General features: G+C 36.5%; 1 protein-coding gene across 18 annotated transcripts in view; it reads right to left on the reverse strand.

Moving 5' to 3' along the window:
- The window catches only part of COBLL1 (cordon-bleu WH2 repeat protein like 1), a 164350-nt gene that overhangs the window by 13023 nt on the left and 132024 nt on the right, over positions 1–19303 (reverse strand). For 14 of the 18 annotated variants that reach the window (XM_053215209.1, XM_027055607.2, XM_027055605.2 and 11 more), the window contains 5 exons: positions 11510–11663; positions 10957–11031; positions 9642–9779; positions 4620–4854; positions 3309–3403 (listed from right to left, as the gene is read on the reverse strand). In XM_053215209.1, coding sequence (XP_053071184.1) covers positions 3309–3403; positions 4620–4854; positions 9642–9779; positions 10957–11031; positions 11510–11663 — 697 coding nt within the window. The remainder of the gene's footprint in view (positions 1–3308; positions 3404–4619; positions 4855–9641; positions 9780–10956; positions 11032–11509; positions 11664–19303) is intronic. The other 4 variants (XM_053215207.1, XM_053215205.1, XM_053215204.1 and 1 more) reach the window with 2 other exon arrangements.

Consider the following 19303-nt stretch of genomic DNA (forward strand, 5'->3'; position numbering starts at 1 on the left):
CCTAGCAGTGCTATTGCTGGGTCCTAGGATAGTTCTATTTTTAATTTTTTGAGGAACCTCCACACTGTTTTCCAGAGTGGCTGCACCAGTTTGCATTCCCACCAACAGAACAACTTTTAAAAATATACTGGGGGACTGGGTGGCTCAGTCAGGTAAGCATCTGACTCTTTATTTCAAATCAGGTCATGATCTTGTGGTTTGCAGGTTTGAGTCCTATGTCAGGCTCTGAGCTAATAGCGCAGAGCCTGCTTGGGATTCTCTCTCTCCCTCTCTCTTGCCTGCCCTCCCACTGTCTCTCTCAAAATAAATAAATAAACTTAAAAAAATACCTTCATATTTTTACTCCCTACCTAATTGCATGATTTTTTGGTCATGGTAGTAATATTTTCTATTATGTTGCAAGGTTCTTATATTAAATAGCTAATTTTTAAATGGAATTCATTTTTATTCTTCCTAAAAAATGCAACTGATTATCAGAATATTTATTGTCTATACAAGTGACTTCTCAAAGACTAATAATTATTAGCTTTTGTGAGTAAAAACACATTTGATTAAAAATCATTGAAAAGGCACATTTCTACCTAGGTTCTTATTTAATTACTTCACAAGTATTTTTAACGTCTACATGAAAAGTACTATTGTCAACACTGCTATGAGCACAAAAGAATGTAAGAAATGTTCCCTGGCACCAGGAAATGAATGTAAATGTATTTCTTTCTCTCTTATTGTAGCTCATTATCCAGTGAGTATAGGTATAGTCCAGTTACACAATAGAAATATTTTCCAAAACAAAGTAAATCAACATAAAAATATATTGTAAATTCAGTTCCCTATAACAAACCCTAACTAATTGGTTTTAGAACTCCAAATGTCTATTTTTCACATTTTTGGTGGGTCGCACCTACTTTACTGCTTTTTAATTCTGAATTTCTCATCAGAATCTCACAATTATTACCAATGACAGGGCTTGAAACCTAGAATCACTGCTGAACTCAGTAGCTAATCCATCCTCATACTAATAATGACACTAACCAAATGTCAATGACTGGTTAGGCCATTTTACAATGATAGCCAGAAGTTAAAGGTAGATTTTGTAATATCCTGTCCTCTCCCTACTCAAAACCGATACCAACATCTACAACACAAGTCATTTGACAAAAGGATGACTGAAACAAATATACAGGGTAGGTGAAAAAGAGGGAAGAAAATATTAAAACTTATCTATTATCCTTTAAGGATAATAGAAATTATTTTAAAAGTCCCCTATATAATTCAATTAAAAAAAAGTATGGGGGGGGGAACCCACCCAGAGTTGACCAAGGTTATTGCAAATCAAATGCAAACAGAAAAATATTATTACAGAAATATACCTGTGACCCTAGCACTAACTTGATGCCAAAATCTTAGCAAAAATGATTTGATGATCATTTTTAAAACAAGGAAGCAGCATGATTTCTCAGTAAAAACTCTACTGACCATCATAGTGTATGCTGTGAGAAACTAAATCAAGAGGAAAAGGAAGGGGAAATTATATACTTTTAGAACTTCTCAGTATTCTATCTCAGGATGGTACTGACCACGGGGAAAAAGACTTACTCAAATTAACCAACACATGATGCGCCTGGGTGGCTCAGTTAGTTAAGCCTCTGACTTCAGCTCAGGTCATGATCTCGCAGTCCATGATTCTGAGCCCCGAGCCAGGCTCTGTGCTGACAGCTCAGAGCCTGCTTCGGATTCTGTTTCCCCGTCTTCTCCCTGCCCCTCCCCCACTCGTGCTCTGTCTCTCTCAAAAACGAATGTTAAAAAAAAAAAAATTAACCAACACATACCACATAGGTAAAACAATATATATCTACCCATCTGTTTGTGATGCTGGGATAATCCACATTTTATCCAAATATGAATATATATACCCTATGTTTTCTAAAAATCTGCATCTAGTTTTGTATATTAATATAACAGACCAGACTATGAGAATTCATCAGCCAACTCCTTCATATTTTCTTAAAATACCATTGTGCACTCCTCACATCTTATATTTGTGTAGTATCATTTTTCCGAAACTCAATGTTAAGTATAGATCTTCTTTAACTTATGGTGGAGTTACATCCCAATAAACCCATCATAACTTGAAAATATCATTAAGTCAAATGCATTTAATACGTCTAAGCTACTGAATATCATAGCTTAACCTACACTACTTTAAATGTGCTCATAAAGCATTAGCCTACGGTTGGGCAAACTCATCTCTCACAGAGCCTTTTTTATAATAAAGTGTTGAATATGTCATGTAATTTATTAAATACTGTGCTGAAAGTGAATGGCAGAATGTTGCAGGTGGAGGGGTTGTTTACCCTCATGGGGCTGACTGGGAGCTGCAGCGGCTGAGGCCCACCCTCATGAGAGAGTGTCATGGAGCGTATTGCTAGCCTAGGAAAATACCGAACTTCAGAATTCAAAGTACAGTTTCCGTTGGATGCGTACCACTTTTGCACCATCGTAAAGTCAAAAAATCTTAAGTCAATGACTGTATGTATTTTAACAATATCTCAGTATTCCACTAGGTGCCATGAGGAATTTAAAGTATTGGATAGAATTTCTCTGATTCAAAAGACTGTCCAATCTGGTTGAGGAGTCAAGACCAGAGAAACACATGGCTTGTAATCAAGTAACAAAGTAAGTGAAGTGGCAGGATTTGGACAGTTGAATGGGTGAAGTTAGGTTGGAAAATCATATTTTTGCAAAGAATGAGCATAGCCCTAAAGATAAAACCAAGTGAAATATAATGAAGAGATGAAACTGTCTTGATTGAGGGGGTACAGAATACTGGTAAGTATTATACAGAATTAGATGGTTTCAACTTTAAAAATCAGGCAGACAAGTTTCACCCAAGTAAAAGCAACTCGAGTATGAAGTAAAACAAGTTCAACTTAGGAGTTGGTATAAAGAAATAAGAGAAATAGATCACAAGTAAATGCACAGAGAACACATCTTTAAGATCCAAAATCTAGGTTAAACAACCTCTAAGATTTAACAACAAAAGTAGTTCACATAATGGTTAATAGCACATGTTAAAGTAATACTGTCTGAGTTCAAGGTCCACCACTTACTAATTATGGGAACTCAAGTGAGTTATATAATATTTTTGTGGCTCAATCATCCGTAAAGTGGGACTAAAAATAATAAGACCCATAAATAAGTTAATACACAAGATTAAATGAGTTAATATAGATAAAGTGTTAAAAATGGCCCTTTGGCACATAGTAAGTGCTATGAAAATGTTGGCTATTAGTGTTTGTAGAACTCACCATTTTCCTGGTTTGAGCCCAATGACTTCAAGTTTCTTACACTGTCCACTACTCTCTCTTCATTGCTTGCATTATATACCATAATGCGTGGCCCTCTGAAAAATAGGATATTGTATGTCATATATTGATACTATTTAAACACACACACACACACACACACACACACACACACACACACCCCAGATGAGAAAACAGGCAATAATTTCCAAAGACAGATGGACTGAAATAATCATCTTTTTTTCCCCTGCCAAATACCAGAAATTTAATAGCAAAGAAAAAAATCCAACTGAGAGGAAATGCTGCTATGAACCATTAGCTTTCATAGAGAGGTCCTATTACAAAGAAGGATCTAAGAAGCTTGGTAAAAATGAACACTTTTCTAAAAACAGTGTCTTTTTGTTATTATTGACTGTTTGTCTTTTAAAGAAAAAGAAAACTAAATTAATCATTTTAGTCTTGCATCTGCCCAGGCCAAGTTCTGGCAAATCAGGATGTGGACTGACCTCACTGGGATTTTTTAGTCATAGAAGGGTTTAATTTGGAGACAATCCCATGCAAATTATGGTAAAACTTTGATAAAGATGGTTTATTTTGCCTACTTGATTCCATCTTTATTCATGATGTGGCATTTCTAATACAATACAAGTGTACTGTCGTATAGATTTCAATTCCTAGGATCAAGTGGCAAGTGCACTATCTTCATCATGAAGTTGACTGTGAAAATATTAGTAGCTTAACATCACACTCTAATATGCAGAATTGTTTTACATATCAGTGAAAATCTTGGAGGAGCATTCACTGAAAATTAAAAAGTGACAGGGAGAGAGAGAGAGGGAGACACGGAATCTGAAGCAGGCTCCTGGCTCCAAGCTGTCAGCACAGAGCCTGACATGGGGCTTGAACTCACGAACCAAGAGATCATGATCTGAGCTGAAGTTGGATGCTTAACTGACTGAGCCACCCAAGCGCCCCAAAAGCTTACTTATTTTTGAAAAAAAGTTTAAGCAGGGGAGAGGCAGAGAGAGGGAGAGAGAGAATCCCAAGCAGGCGCCACGCTGCCAGCACAAGGCTTTATCCCATGAACCGTGAGATCATGACCTGAGCTGAAATCAAGACTTGGTCGCTCAACCAACTGAGCCACCCAGACACCTCAAATAGATACTTCATTAATAAATATTCTTATAATGGTGGTGAAATAGAGCCTAAACTAAAGGGACTACTATATTTGTATTTAAAATATCAGATCTATAACTCAGAGACTAGTATTAATTAATCAAACCATACACTTCTGGCACACAGACTACTACTTACTGTCCATCTGTGTTTCTAGCTTCTTGTTTTTCTTCTTTGGAGTTTTGTGCGGACTCTCCAGTAACATTGCCAAGGGCGGAGTTAGGATCGTTTTTCAGTGTATTTATTATCTCAGTAGATCCAAAAGGAATATCTTGTGACTTCACAGAAACATTTTCAGCCACAACTTTAGGCACTTCACTCAGTTCTTCCTTTTCATCTATCTCTTCAAGGCTATGATCAGAGCTTATTCCAGCTACAAAGAAATGAAGATATAATCCTAAATATTAATTTGCCTCATTCTTCCTGCGCAATCCTAGCAAGAAAGGAGTTTTTAAAATCATAATTAGCTGGATGGACTCTTTTAAATGCTCATCCAAAACTAATAGTGAAATACTCTTCTAATGGTGAATAATCAAATTAACATATAATCAGATTATCTCAGACACATACAATGCTAAAAATAATATGCTATCGTGCTAGGTTTTATTCATGGTAGAAAAAAATAAATTATTTAAACTCAAACTTCAAGCTATATATCTGAAAGTTATCTATGTATCTTTAGATTTAAATGATTGTTACATTTATGCAATAGGTCTAAATGTAAATGAAAAGAACATGAGATTTTTATATTGTCTACAAGTACACCAAAAAATTTGACTCAGTGGTTATCAGTGCTCACTACAATGGAGGGTTCTCTGAGTCCCTCTTAAAAATACTGATGTTTCAGGGGTGCCTGGGTGGCTCAGTTGGTTAAGCGTCCGACTGCAACTCAGGTCATGATCTCGCGGTTCGTGAGTTTGAGCCCTGTGTCATGCTCTGTGCTGACAGCTCAGAGCCTGGAGTCTGTTTCAGATTCTGTGTCTTCCTCTGTCTCTGACCCTCCCCCATTCATGCTCTGTCTCAAAAATAAATAAATGTTAAAAAAAAATTTTTTTAAATACTGATGTTCACCCCCTCTTCCACGCCTGTTAAACCAGAATCTCTGATGGAGGGAACCAAAATCTTTAAGGTTCCTGAGGTGATTCTAATACAAAACCAGGGTTAAAAGCCACTGCCTTAGATGCTTAGTAAAAATTTTGAAAATACAAATGAGTATTATACAATGAAAATTATTCTCTCAGTTTGATTCTCAGAAGCAATTTCCTTTAACAGATTTTTCCTATATAGTATTGGAAAGTATAATGAGCATACAAGCAGATATACACACTCATGTTTCCTTTTTTTGTTGTTTATCTAATATAAATGGAAGCATACTATACTTGATGTTTTTCACCTTCTGCTTCTCCAGTTAACTGTATCTGGAAAATTGTCCCATAACAATATGTGTGTGTGTGTGTCTGTGTCTGTGTGTGTGTTTCTTTTCAAAAGCTATGGCTAGTATCTCAGTGTATAAAAATGTGTTTTATCATTATTCCTTAAGCACCAACAAGTGGCCAACAGGCTAAAAGAGGAGACATCCTAACTGGTGCCCACACTAGCTGTGAAAGTTAATTTAATCTAAAGAACGAGGTTCTGGATCTTCACTTATTTAAATATAATTTAACACTTCCATTTACATAATAGCAGCTGAACAAACTTTAATTTTACCACAATAGAAGGGGGAGGAAAGGTGGCATAGCATTGGATTACAGAGATCAGCACAGCCACAAAATTTAATAAAAACTTCAACATGTTAGAAGAATATTTAGGGGCACCTGGTGGCTCAGTCGGTTTAGCTGTCGACTTTGGCTCAGGTCATGATCTTGTGGTTTGTGAGTTCGAGTCCTGCATTGGGCTCTGTGCTGACAGCTCAGAGCCTGGAGCCTGCTTCGGATTCTGTGTCTCCCTCTCTCTCTGCCCCTCCCCTGCTCACGCTCTGTCTCTCTCAAAACTAAATAAACATTAAAAGAAAAAAAAACGTAAAAACAAAAAAGAATATTTAAAGTATTTAAAATGTATGTCTTTAATTTTATCTCTAGGTGTATCAACAAAAAATTTTGCTATTTATGCTGTTTAAAAAACTTTATTTTTTAAAGTTTATTTATTTGAGAGAGAAAGAGAAAGTGTGCACGAGCAGGGGAGGTACAGAAAGAGGGAGAGAGAGAGTCCCAAGCAGGCGCCACTCTGTCAGCGCAGGGCCCGATGTGGGGCTCAAACTCATAAACTTGTGAGATCATGACCCGAACTGAAATCAGGAGTTGGACGCTTAACCGACTGAATCGCCCAGGTGCCCCAAATATGGAGACTTTTAATGACAGTTTGTTGTAAATTTAAAAAAAGATTACTCAACAGAAAAAAATATTAAGGAATTTAAGTGAATTTTTTAAAAATATATTTTGGCAAATCTTGTTTTATTATGATTTGTGAAGGAGTCATTATGATACGAATGCACAAATATTATGTATGTAAAACAGCATATCATATCTGTGTAGTAAGAGTATATTTACATAATTTGAAAACTGTGTATTGAGAAAATGAAAGGCTGTTCTGATTTAGATGCAAATATGTTTTATAAATGGCTCCTTGGCATATAATAAGTTCTTTTGCAAATTAGATTAACTGAGGTAACATTTAGCAAATTATTGATTGTTATCCCTATTTCTCTCTTGCCCATCAAAAGTTATTTCACACAATTTTTCCTTAAATATGGGGCCCCTTAAAGAGAAACAGGTCTCAGTCGAAGTATAAAGAATGAATTACGTGTTTCAAAAGTCTTCTCAAATTATTTTTCTGAAATTTTTAACTTGCTAGCGTCATATGGGCTTGCTTAAATATGTATGTTTTTTAATAGCTTGAGGAGTATTCCTATTCTTAAATGTCTTAGGAAAGGAAGTGATTCTTTTTAAAAAATTCAAATTATCTGAAAGAACTTTCAGAGTTGGTTGGGTGACTAGCACAAATTTCCCCAAGCTTTGAAAAATAATAAATCAAGTTTTTTTTGTGTTAACAGAATTATATGAATCAGGCCACATTTTAGGACCACAATAGAAAAAGACTGGGTAAGGGCTGTGAACAATGAATAAATTCCACCAATATTGTAGCACAACTATTGTTTTGTAGCTTCATAAGTTCTAATGGAAAAATACTCACTTTCAAAGAATACAGTGTTCAAAATCTTTGTGAAGTTTTAAGATCCAACAACTTCCAAAGTATAAATGTTAAAAATTACAGAAGTCATCTTTTTAAAGTTTAATTATTGCATTTTTTACCTTTTCTTAGCTTTATATGATATGAATATTTTTCATCTTAAGTTTTTCATTCCTGCTAAAGAAAGCAAAACTGAAACAAAATATAAAATTCAAAACTTCTTTAAAATTCACAAAATGTAATATGTGTAAATGAAATTTAAATACTAAGCTTTCATAAGCTTTCATATTTTTGTTAAGTTTGTAGCATTTTACTTTTAAATTATTAAAGCTTATAGGGGCGCCTGGTGGCTCAGTCGGTTAAGTGTCTGACTCTTGGTTTCGGCTCAGGTCGTGATCTCATGGATTGTGGACTTGAACCCCAAGTCAGTCTCTGTGCTGACAGAGCGGAGACCTGCTTGGGATTCTCTCTCTCTCTCCCTCTCTCTGCCCCTCCCCCACTGACACTGTCTCTGTCTCTCTCAAATAAATAAACCTAAAAAAATTATTAAAGCTTATAACTTCACTGCGACTTTTGGGGTACTTTGCATATTTTTCCTGGAAATGACTGAAACGGCAAAATAAATTATCTCTCTTTGCTAAAATAAAGTCATATTACATCCATTCTGGTGAACTACTTTTTTAAAATTCATTCATTCATTCAATCAGAAAATGCTCACTTTGTCAGACACTAATGCCATTGCTGCCAGAATAGTTTTCTTTCTCTTTTAGAAAATGAGATACAGTTTACCTTCAGTAAAATTCATGCTTTTGGGGATCCATTTGGGAATGCTTCATTTTGATAATTAAAATGTTCTATAATGAATACAGGTATATAGTTGAGTGACCACCACCACAATCAAGACACAGATAGAACAAGTCCATCCATCTCCAAAATCCCCCATGCCCTTTGGTGATCATCCCTTTCCCCAACCCTAGACCCTGACAACTATTATCCCCCTATAGTTTTGCCCTTGAAACAATGTTATATAACTGAAATCATAGAGCATCTAGCCATTTAAGACTAGCTTCCCCCTTTTAACATTACATGCATTTTAGATTCAGCCATGTCATTGCATGTATTATCCATTCTTTTTAATGGGTAGGTGATATCACCAATGTTTGCACTGACCACAGTTTATCCATCCTCAGTTAAGGGACATTGGGTTGTTCCTCATTTTTGGCAATTATGAATAAAAATCCTATAATAATTCACATGTATGTTTTTGTGAGCAGAAAGGTTTTCATTTTTCTGGGAAAATACCTAGGAGTGGGATTTCTGAGTTATATAGAAAATCAACACTTAAATTTTATTTTTAGAAACCTGCCAAACTATTTTCCAAACTGGCCATACAATTTTGTATTACTATAAGCAGTAGGTGATAATATATTAATTTTAAATAATTTTAAATAAGGACTCATTCTGAGTTCATAAAAAACTGAATAAAATCATTTATGATGAAATTCAAATATTACCTGACTATAAATTTTTGCAATCTAATAACAAAATAATTCCAATAATTTACTTTAAAAATCCCAATCGAAAGCAATCCTACAGAAAATAAGCCAGGCCTAGATAACAAAAAAGTAGTTCCAGAAAGAAAAAAATACATATATACTTTTATATTCATACAGTTACACACTGGAAACAACAGAGTTTAAAGAGTTTTGCCAAAAAAGCAGAGAGCCAAATAGCAGAAAAGCTGAAATCCTCCAAAGCCACTTATTTTATTCATCTTACACCTTGCATTATTCATCTATATGGTCAGGGAAAACATCAAACTCTAAACCTGTAATGGAATTTCAAGTGAAAGGGAAACTACTATTTCTTTGAGGCATTTTTACACATGGGATGACCAAGTAACCAAATTTTTCTGTGGTTACATCTTACTCTGCATCAAACAAAGCACCAGGCAAGAAAGGCCTGGTCACCTACGTGTCAGAGATGCTACGGCCGCCTCGGGTGTTCCAGGGCACTCCGAGAGAGAGGCTTCATCCGGCGATCTGGGCACAGTGCACTGTTCGTGACTGGGGAGCCCAGGGCCACGGGAGGCTTCTGCCAAAGAAGTAAAATCTGTGGAAATGGCACTTAGACAACAGAGTTAAGGCAAGCAGAGAACAAGAAGCATTTCGAAGAAATCAGATTTGTTAGCTCACAATTATCCACGCATTAATCAAGAAGAGGTAACTAGAAAAAAAAAAAAGGAAGAGAAAGAGAAATAGATATCAAGCAAAGTTTGAACAGCAGTCACATCTTTTTTCTAATACTTCTGAATCTTCTCATTTCACTTATATAGTTTGAAATTATTTAATACATTTCCTTTGTGGAACAAACAGTATCAATGATACTTTTCTGGGTAGGACTTAAGAAAAATCACGACTAGTTATATAATGATAATATTTTTAATCACAGAGGACAGGAGAATTCTTATATAAGATGTGTCAAAATCTCAAATTCCTAAAAATCAGCTAAGGATTAAAGATTTAGGAGCATTTGGTGCGCCTGGGTTTTTGCAGTGTTTATGAATCTTAATTATAAAAATTAAGGCTATACTGAGTAATTTTCTTACCTATAAAATTATCCCCATGCTAAAGTAATAGCATAGTAATATCTATTTTTGGCTAGACATTAGTCTCTCATATTCATTTGTATCTAACTTTAAGTCTTAAAATTAAGAAATGTTATCATATTTATTCTTATAATAGCTACTAAATAGCTATTATTAAAAATATAGGAAACAGCAATCAAATTATTTTATTTTTACTGGCATTTCATTTATTTGGGAAATCCAAAATCAGACCATACAACAGAAAATATTTCGTGATAACAAATTTTTACCACTAAATGAGGACACTTTGTATATCGAATTCATACCTAGAACAGTCGCGTAAAGAATGGTACTTTACACTTTGGTGTAAGTTTTCTTCTGAACACACTAAAGTACATTCCTAACTAAAACATGTCATTCGTCTTGGGAAGGACATTGACACCCCTGACACTGTACAGGGTAACCTGACATTGCATAAGGCAAGCTCTTAAGGTACCATCACAGAACTGGAGTCTTGAGTTCTGCCAGTTTCATACTCAACCCAGGCTGGAAAAGTTTTCATTTCATAATATAAAATTTGGGAAATAGAGTCAAAGCATCTGCATCTCTTTCACAGGCAGAGCATTATAACTAGATTCATTCCTCAACTGTCATGAAAGATCTTTGTCAGTACCACATGACTGTGGGGCAAAGGTGTCCTACCTGGGTTGGACGGCCCCTCGGGACAGCTGGCTTCCATAGCACTGTCTGTAGGAACTGCACGTCCCGCCTGCAGGACTAGAGGACAGAAGCGGCACACCTTACAAATAACCACACTCACAAATGGAACAAGTCTTTAGTAGGTTAACTTCATTCTTTTTCTATACTTTAGGGAAAGAGGGCCCTGAGGCTTTGTTAGAAGCCATTTCACTATCGAGCTCTGATACAACTAAAACCTCCATGGATTCCCCTTCCTACAGGTAGTCAGCCCTGGGATGAGAGTGTCCTTCTGAACAGATTCACAAGTGATCACACGCTCAATTTTAGGATCAGGGGGCTGTACAATTTTTTTCATTTTATCCTGTCGTCTTGCAGCTTTTAAAAAGGTAGTTAAGTAAGAATAATCAGGGACTATTTATTATTAAAATTAATTAAAAGCCTACGTTTAAGTATTATCATTTAATGAAAAGACCTGATTTATAACCTATATCACTTTCTTGTCTGTATTAAACAAGACACAACACACGTGTAACGTTAATGGGAAAAGTAACGTTACCAGTCACATGATTATCTTCATCACTTAGAGGCAGGGGCATTTTGGAGGGTGGGGAAGGTGCTTTTCGCTTTGTCCTTTTCAAAGATGAGTTGCCAACAGATGTACCACTGAGCTGCAGCGAGCCGGTCCTCACTATGCCTGCTCCACAGGAATTCTGGAAAACAAAATGACCAGACACAATCTCTATTTAGAAATTAACAGCAAACTTCAGGAAGACACCGACCTTTACATCCAAGGCACCACATACCAATAAGAAACAGGAGAGTCATTCATTCCAAAAACATTATGGAGTGTCTGCCATGTGCCAGGAGCAGAGCTACGAGATTGATATGTAAAGTAAAATAAAATATGGTCCTTCTCAAGAAACTTAGGCTGGGATGGGAACATGGCATACAAACAACCAATTATGAGCTAGTTAAAAACTAGTTTCCAAAGAAAAATATAAAGAAAATATTGGATGTAAAGTAAGAGCTGAAAAGGGAAGGATATTTGTACATTAAAACAGCTGCCTTGATTAATGTTTTGTTTTGGCTTTAGTACTAATGTATTCATGACAAACATCTCAAAAATTTATGTCTACCCAAGGCAAGGTCATTTGAGGTCACCGACTCTATACGCAGCTAATGGCTAACGCTCACATTCACAGCATGTGACTGTCAGCAGACCCTAAGACAGTCAGTCCTGCCTCAGCAGGCTGCCGGGTGCCTCCTGGCACACTGCCACGTCATCGCACTCTTTCCAACTAACCTGCTTAAAAGGGTTGTTCATAGTTTTTTGTCTCCAATTTCTCATCTCCCACTTGAACCCTTCCAACCAGATATTGCCCAACTTTCGATCCATTAAAGCTATTCCCATCAAAGTCATCAAGGACCTCCACCACGACTAAACTAGTGGTTAATTCTTAGAACTCAATTATTTGACCTGTTAGCAGCATTCAACAAAGTTGACCACCCTCTTAAAATCCTCTTTTTCTTAATTCCAGATTACTACGTTCCTACTCTGCATAGATCCCAACACCGTTTTCTTTTATGGTTCTTTTTCATCTCAGGCCTTGGATGTGTTTTCTTCAGTCTCTACATTCACTCTGTTGGTAATCTCCTCAATTCCCTTGGATTTATGTATTATTCATATGCCGATTAACTCCAAATTTACATCTCCATCCTGGACCTCTATCTGATCTCTACTTAACGTCTAAGGCGATTTCCACCAAGGCATGTCAAAAACGGAGATGCTGATAATCCCTCCCTTCCACTCTCCTGTCAAAAATAATCCTGTTCTCACAGTCTCTGTTTCAATACAGAGTAAGTCATTCCTCCATTTGTTCAGTCCAGTAACTTTGGAGTCATCCACATCCCTTCTCTCTCACACTCCACATTAAGTCCATCCTATTGGTTCATCCAGCTTGACTGCTACCACATCGTCTGAATTATGATCAAGAATCTTCCAACTGGACTCTTCTTCCCCATTGTTTCCCTACAGTCCTTTCACAACATACCAGCAAAAGGATCCTATTAAAACATGAGTTCGATTAGCTCACTTTTTTCAGGACCAAGTAATGGTTTCCCATCTGGCACAGAAAGGCCAAAGTCCTTGTGATGACTTCTAAGGTAGCTAACCACCTGGCCCCTAGAGTGCTCTGACCACCTCCACCTCCAAGGAATGATTCACGCCACTGCAACCATACTGGCCTTCATGCTGCTCCTCAAGTGTGCCAGGAGTGTTCCTACCTCGGGCGGTTGTCCTGGCTGTTTCCTGTGCCTGCCATGCTCTTCTGATAATTTGATGTCTTGCTACATCCTCATTTTCTTCAGGTCATTTCTCAAATGCCACCTTTTCAATGAGCTCCTCCCACTATATTTATCCCTTTTCCCAGCTTGATCTTTATAATCAGCATTTAATAGCTCTCCAACATCCCACCTAGTTGGCTTATTCACCTTGTTTATTGCCTGCTTCCACTAGAGTTGAGTGTAAGAGGAGGGATTTTTTTTTTTTTTTTTTCCTATTTTGCTCACTGCCGTATCTGGAGAACAATGCCTGGCCCACAGAAGTCTCTCAATACCTATTTGTTGAGTGAATGAATGAATGAAATACTGTCATTTCCATTTGGAAACAAGAGCCTTTGGAGCATGTAAAGCCTGAATCACTCCAACCTTTAGACTATACATGTACACCTAACAGAAGGGAATGAGTGCATTAGATGTCTTTCATCTTTATGCCTTGTGACACACCAAGAAAAATGTAGCAAATTTTACTATTTTGCAATTTCATAATATGCCTGTCAGAGAAGAAAGGAAAAAGAGACGTTTGAGTCAGTTGTCATCACTGTCAGTTGTGCTAGGTACTAAAAAGGAGGGCAGGTCATCTCACAGGGACAGAGCACAGTTAGGTCTACAGTGGCAGGCACTTGAAGGAACACACCTCTGAGGTTAACACCTCTTAGCAAGGGAGTGGACAGGGTGGCACCTGGCTGACCTGACTGTAGTCAAACCATTAAAATTCCTCCATACCAGCGGTAGCCACCAACCTCCTCTCCCCTCCATACCCCGGTCCTTCCTCCAGAACTTTTCAGACCTCTCCACAATCCAGCAAGGAAAGAGTTAAAGCCTGCCACCCAAACCCAGATTAATCCAGTCAATAAAGCCAATTCTGATTAAGTCTCAGGGCCAACCCTCATCCCCTACCCCCTCCACAGTAGATGTGGGGTCAGATCCTCAAGTGCAATTCGGATTTTTGAAAGAATCGGGAGAAGGATCCTTGGCAATCAAGAGCTGAGAAAGAAATGGATTATACAATACAGCTGGATGAGCAGGATTTAAATATCATTTTGAGTAGAATATAAAATTTTCTTCTTATTGATTGAAGATATATCTCTGTGTTCAGAAACTTTCATTTGCTATCTTATAATAAAATTAACAAATTGAGGGGTCTTTTAGGAAAAAGGCCAAAAATTCTCCTAGAACAATGAAGCACTTCACTTTTCAAAATAATGCTGTAAAAATCAAAAGCAGTAGAGAATATGTTATTTTATTTCTTGGATGAATTTACTTATGTAAAGCCCTATTAAGGCATGCCTTCTTACTTTCACAGAGCAAGTTTACCAGCAAGAACACAGTAAGTGATCAATACGTAATTGCTGAGCGCACAGAGTTGGGGCAGCATTTGATTTTCCTCCTACTTCCATGCTGAAAACTTATTTCCCATGCTTTGACAGATTGCTTTCATGAGGTCTAGAATATAAACCCGTGTTCCCCTTCAGGCCAGATTCCCAATCACTGTCATTTATTGGTCTTTCTTATTACCTGATAAAAGCAGTCACGACTTGAATTAGTCATGAATTTCTCAGATAATAGTATCCGTTTAGGAGTTAGAGCTCTTAAATTTTGCTCGTAATAAAGTAGAGAGTATAGAAATTAGAAAGGGAAGAATTTATATACACAAATTTATAGGAACCTGTCCATTACTCAAAGATAAAATAAAAATAGATGCATATATTTCATTTATGCCCCTAAAGGTCTAAAAGTAAGGTAACTTGTTTTGTACAGGATAGTTATATTTCTATGGACCAAGAATTTAAAATTGCCAAATATACAGATTTTAGTTTTACAAACACCAAAAAAAATTTGATAGTATTTATAAAGACAATTAAGGGAAAAGAAGAGCAAAGCCATGAACATTTTAAAAGAGCACGTATTTTGTAATTTTACCCTATAGAACTTAACTCCCTTTACCCTATTTTGCAAGTGTAACATGAACATAAGAGAACATACATTTTTAGAGCTACAATTGGCTCAAAGACTAAGAAGGAAGACATTAAGAAAGACAGCATGATTGTCACTGAGTGGTACCAGGTAGACATACGTGACCTGTCATAACCAATTCTGTCATATAGATTCTTTACTATAATTCTTTACTATAATTAATGCTTAAAACTTATTAAGTTTATGACATAAATATAAATTTAACAAATTATGTAGGATGGCCCAAAGGCAGGAGTTTTCAAGGAATAAGAATAGTGAGTTTAGATTATGAGCAACAGATTAATGACAGAAATATAAGTTTGTCCTGAGGTACAATAATATTAGCGTTAGTGTTCAAGGAAATAGCTTAACATATATTTCTTGTCTTTTAAGACAGAGGCAAGAGCTTCCCCCACCCCCTTTTTTAAGACTGATAGAAAATAATTTCAATCATCTAAGAAGGAAGGGTAAGGTAATAAAAATCAAACTTGCAGTTATTTTGTGTTAAATAAAATATCACTAATAAGACCAAAATGTTCGAGAAACCTCGGGCCTTGAAATGATGTTCTGTATTTATTGTAAAGATCCTCTCTTGGCTAAAAGCATGCAAGAAAAGAAGGGGCATTTAAGTGAAAAGACCTAGGTGTTCCTAAAAACCAAGAAAAGTGGTGTGTACTGAGGGATGTGGGCAGAATATACGTAGCTGGCACATAAGAGTAGAGAGGCTCCTAACCCAAAAATGACTCCTGGTAGAAAGCAGGCTCACTAACCCATCACAGGGGCTTACATAAACACATCATGAATTCCCATATAAAATTCTAGGGAAACAAAAGCAAAAACGAACTACTAGGAGCCCATCAAGATAAAAAGCTTCTGCACAGCAAAGGAAACCATCAACAAAATTAAAAGGCAACCTTCAAAATGGGACAAGATATTTGCAAATGACATGTCTGATAAAGGGTTACTGGCCAGAATCTATAAAGAACTTATCAAAGTCAACACCCAAAAAACAGATAATCCAGGTAAGAAATGGGCAGAAGACATGAATAGACATTTTTCCAAAGAAGACATCCAGATGGCTAACAAACACTTGAAAAGATGCTCAATATCACTCACCATCAGGGAAATACAAATCAAAACTACAATGATATACCATCTTAGGCCTGTCAGAATGGCTAAAATTAACAACACACAGGTGTTGGCAAGGATATGGAGAAAGGGGAACCTTCTCACACTGTTGGTGGGAATGCAAACTGGTGCAGCCACTCTGGAAAACAGTATGGAGCTTCCTCAAAAGGTTAAAAATACAACTACCCTACAACCCAGCAGTTGCACTACTAAGTATTTACTCAAAGGATACCAAAATACTGATTCAAAGGGACACATGCACCCTGATGTTTACAGCAACATTATCAACAATAGCCAAATTATATGAAGAGCCCAAATGTCCATTGACCGACCAATAGATAAAGAAGATGTGGTATATATATGTACACACACACACACACACACACACACACACACGAATATTAATCAGCCATCAAAAAGAATGAAATCTTGCCATTTGCAACAATGTGGATGGAGCTAGAGTCTATTATGCTAAGTGAAATCAATCAGCGAAGGCAAATACCATATGATTTCACTCCTGTGTGCAATTTAAGAAACAAAACAGATGAACATAGGGGAAGAAAGAGAGAGACAGAGAGGCAAACCATAAAAGAGACTCTCAAATAAGGAGAACTAAGGGTTGCTGGAGGGGAAGTGGGTGGGGGGATGGGTTAAATTGGCGATGAGCATTAAGGAGGGCACTTGTGATGAGCACTGGGTGTTATATGTTAAGTGATGAATCACTAAATTCTACTGCTGAAACTAGTATTACTCTATACGTTAACTACCCAGAATTTAAATAAAAACTTGAAACATTAAAAATAAATAAAAATAATAAAATGCTTTAAAAACAAAAAAAGAAGGAAAAAAGGTGAGGAAGGCCATCAGTGTCTAACCAGCAGTGTTCTTAAGCCCCAGTTTTCCTGTGACCTTCAGGAGCATGTGCCTAATAGTCTCCTATCTCTTCTACCCTTGCATTAATTAGGCTTGAGCTACCTGGTATTTTTAAGTGTGAGTTTGTGTCTAACTGGAGAGAGGCTTCCAGAGGGTTTGCGAGTTGGAAGGCAGCCTAGTGTGTTACGAAACAAATGAGCTTTGGAGACCATGTCAGGACTTCAACCGGGGAGCATGGCCATCTAGTGTCTCTGCAACCTTCAGTCTCCTCATCTATAAAGTGGGAAAAGAAACAGCACCTACACTTCAGAAGGGGCTGGATGCTTAAGTGAAGTGACATGTGTGAAAACTTAGGATAGTGCTTAGTATACAGTACCTGCTCCGTAAATATTAGCTAATATTACATGCAGCTTATCTATTTTAAAGTATGTGAATGTGATCTGTAAATAAAATAAGCAAACAATAGTTGTAATTTTGAGTTGGAGTGAAAAGCATGGATAAAAGGAGGTACATACTCTAAGATTTTTGTATTTTGTCTGCAGTGTCCATGGTGGTGAAGAGTCCTATTAGTCTGTCTGCATTATAATCAACCTTAAAACACCAAGAGCCCCAGCATTCAGGAACTTGGGGTTAGTCCACTGCGTAAGCCAAATCCATTGTGTTTAATTCGTTGTGTGTAAAAATTCCTCCTCTAAGTCACCTCAGGCAACTCTATCCTACCTTAAAGGAATTTAATAAAAGCTCCATACTTAACACCAACTTATTAATTCTTGGTGATGGGTATTGTGAATATATATAATAATACGTAAATTTGAATATTTCATAAATTTAATGCAAAGACTTAAAGTTGAAGAACTGTTTAGAATGGTCATTAGCTTTCAGCACCAAGATGCATTCTCTTTCGACAAATTAGGACTGAAATTTTTTAAAAGAGGTTGAGATTAAACTATATTTAAATCCAAAGAGTTTACAAAACAAGAACACAGAGATGTTTCTACTTACTAGGGGAAAACGCTTTGGTTAATAATTAGAGATGTTCAATTATTTACTTTAGTTAGAGTCCCTAAGTCTGCTTGCCATTAGGGAAAACTACATCCCTGGCAGGAATGCACATCACTGAATTTTACAGCCTGTGAAAAGGAAAATACTGCACAGAGAAACAGAGCACACTAGCGAAAGTGGCAAGGTCAAGCTGAAAACTATGCCAGATACTTAATCCCTCAGAATTCACACCCAGATCAGGATTTACTGGTTCAAAATGCAACTAAATTTAGCTGAAGAAAATAGAATTGAAAGGCATTCAGTAGATTTACTGAGGACTAGCTCAGCACGAGTGATTAGATCACTTTCTAATCACAGGTGAATTTTAAGATGTGGATCATAGAAATCAATATGTTTTGTATAAAAGACTTAAAAGAAAGAGTACAAATAGAAAAATGAGACAAAATTTGAATCAAAGGATGGAAATACAGTGGCCCAACTTCAAGGACATTGTTAAATGTTTCTATTAGAAGCTGTTGGGTTTTTATTTGTTTATGATTTCCACATGTAGGGAGGGAAGGGTTAGAGGAGAAAACCTAAGCCATCCCTTGAAACTGTCTTAAAACTCTTATTTTCCTCCTTCTAAAGAGACAAATTCACATTATCCTTCTCCAACCTGGACATTCTCTACAAATGCTATGACATACTATTTAATTTACTATGAATTATATCTCAATGACTGAACTTCTACATAACTAACTGAAGGTCAATCTTGAACTCTTAACTCTTGATGGAAGAACTTTTTCTAAAATAATTTTACAACTTAGATAATAGGTCAGTTTTCTTAAACTTCCAAACGCATAATTATAATATAATATATGTAATACAGAAGTATGAGGTATCAAAATGAATTTGCAAAATAAGCAAAGCTGTAAAGGGAAATTGTAATCACAATGAATTCAGTATTACTATGATTTGATCACAAAATTAGCACAATCTCAAAAGATGCAAACAATGCATTCATTGATGGGGGGAAGAAAAGAAAAAGTACTGTAAATCCCAACAGATGTAAGTC

Source organism: Acinonyx jubatus, chromosome C1 (genome assembly GCF_027475565.1).
Source record: "Acinonyx jubatus isolate Ajub_Pintada_27869175 chromosome C1, VMU_Ajub_asm_v1.0, whole genome shotgun sequence".
Lineage (NCBI taxonomy): Eukaryota > Metazoa > Chordata > Mammalia > Carnivora > Felidae > Acinonyx > Acinonyx jubatus.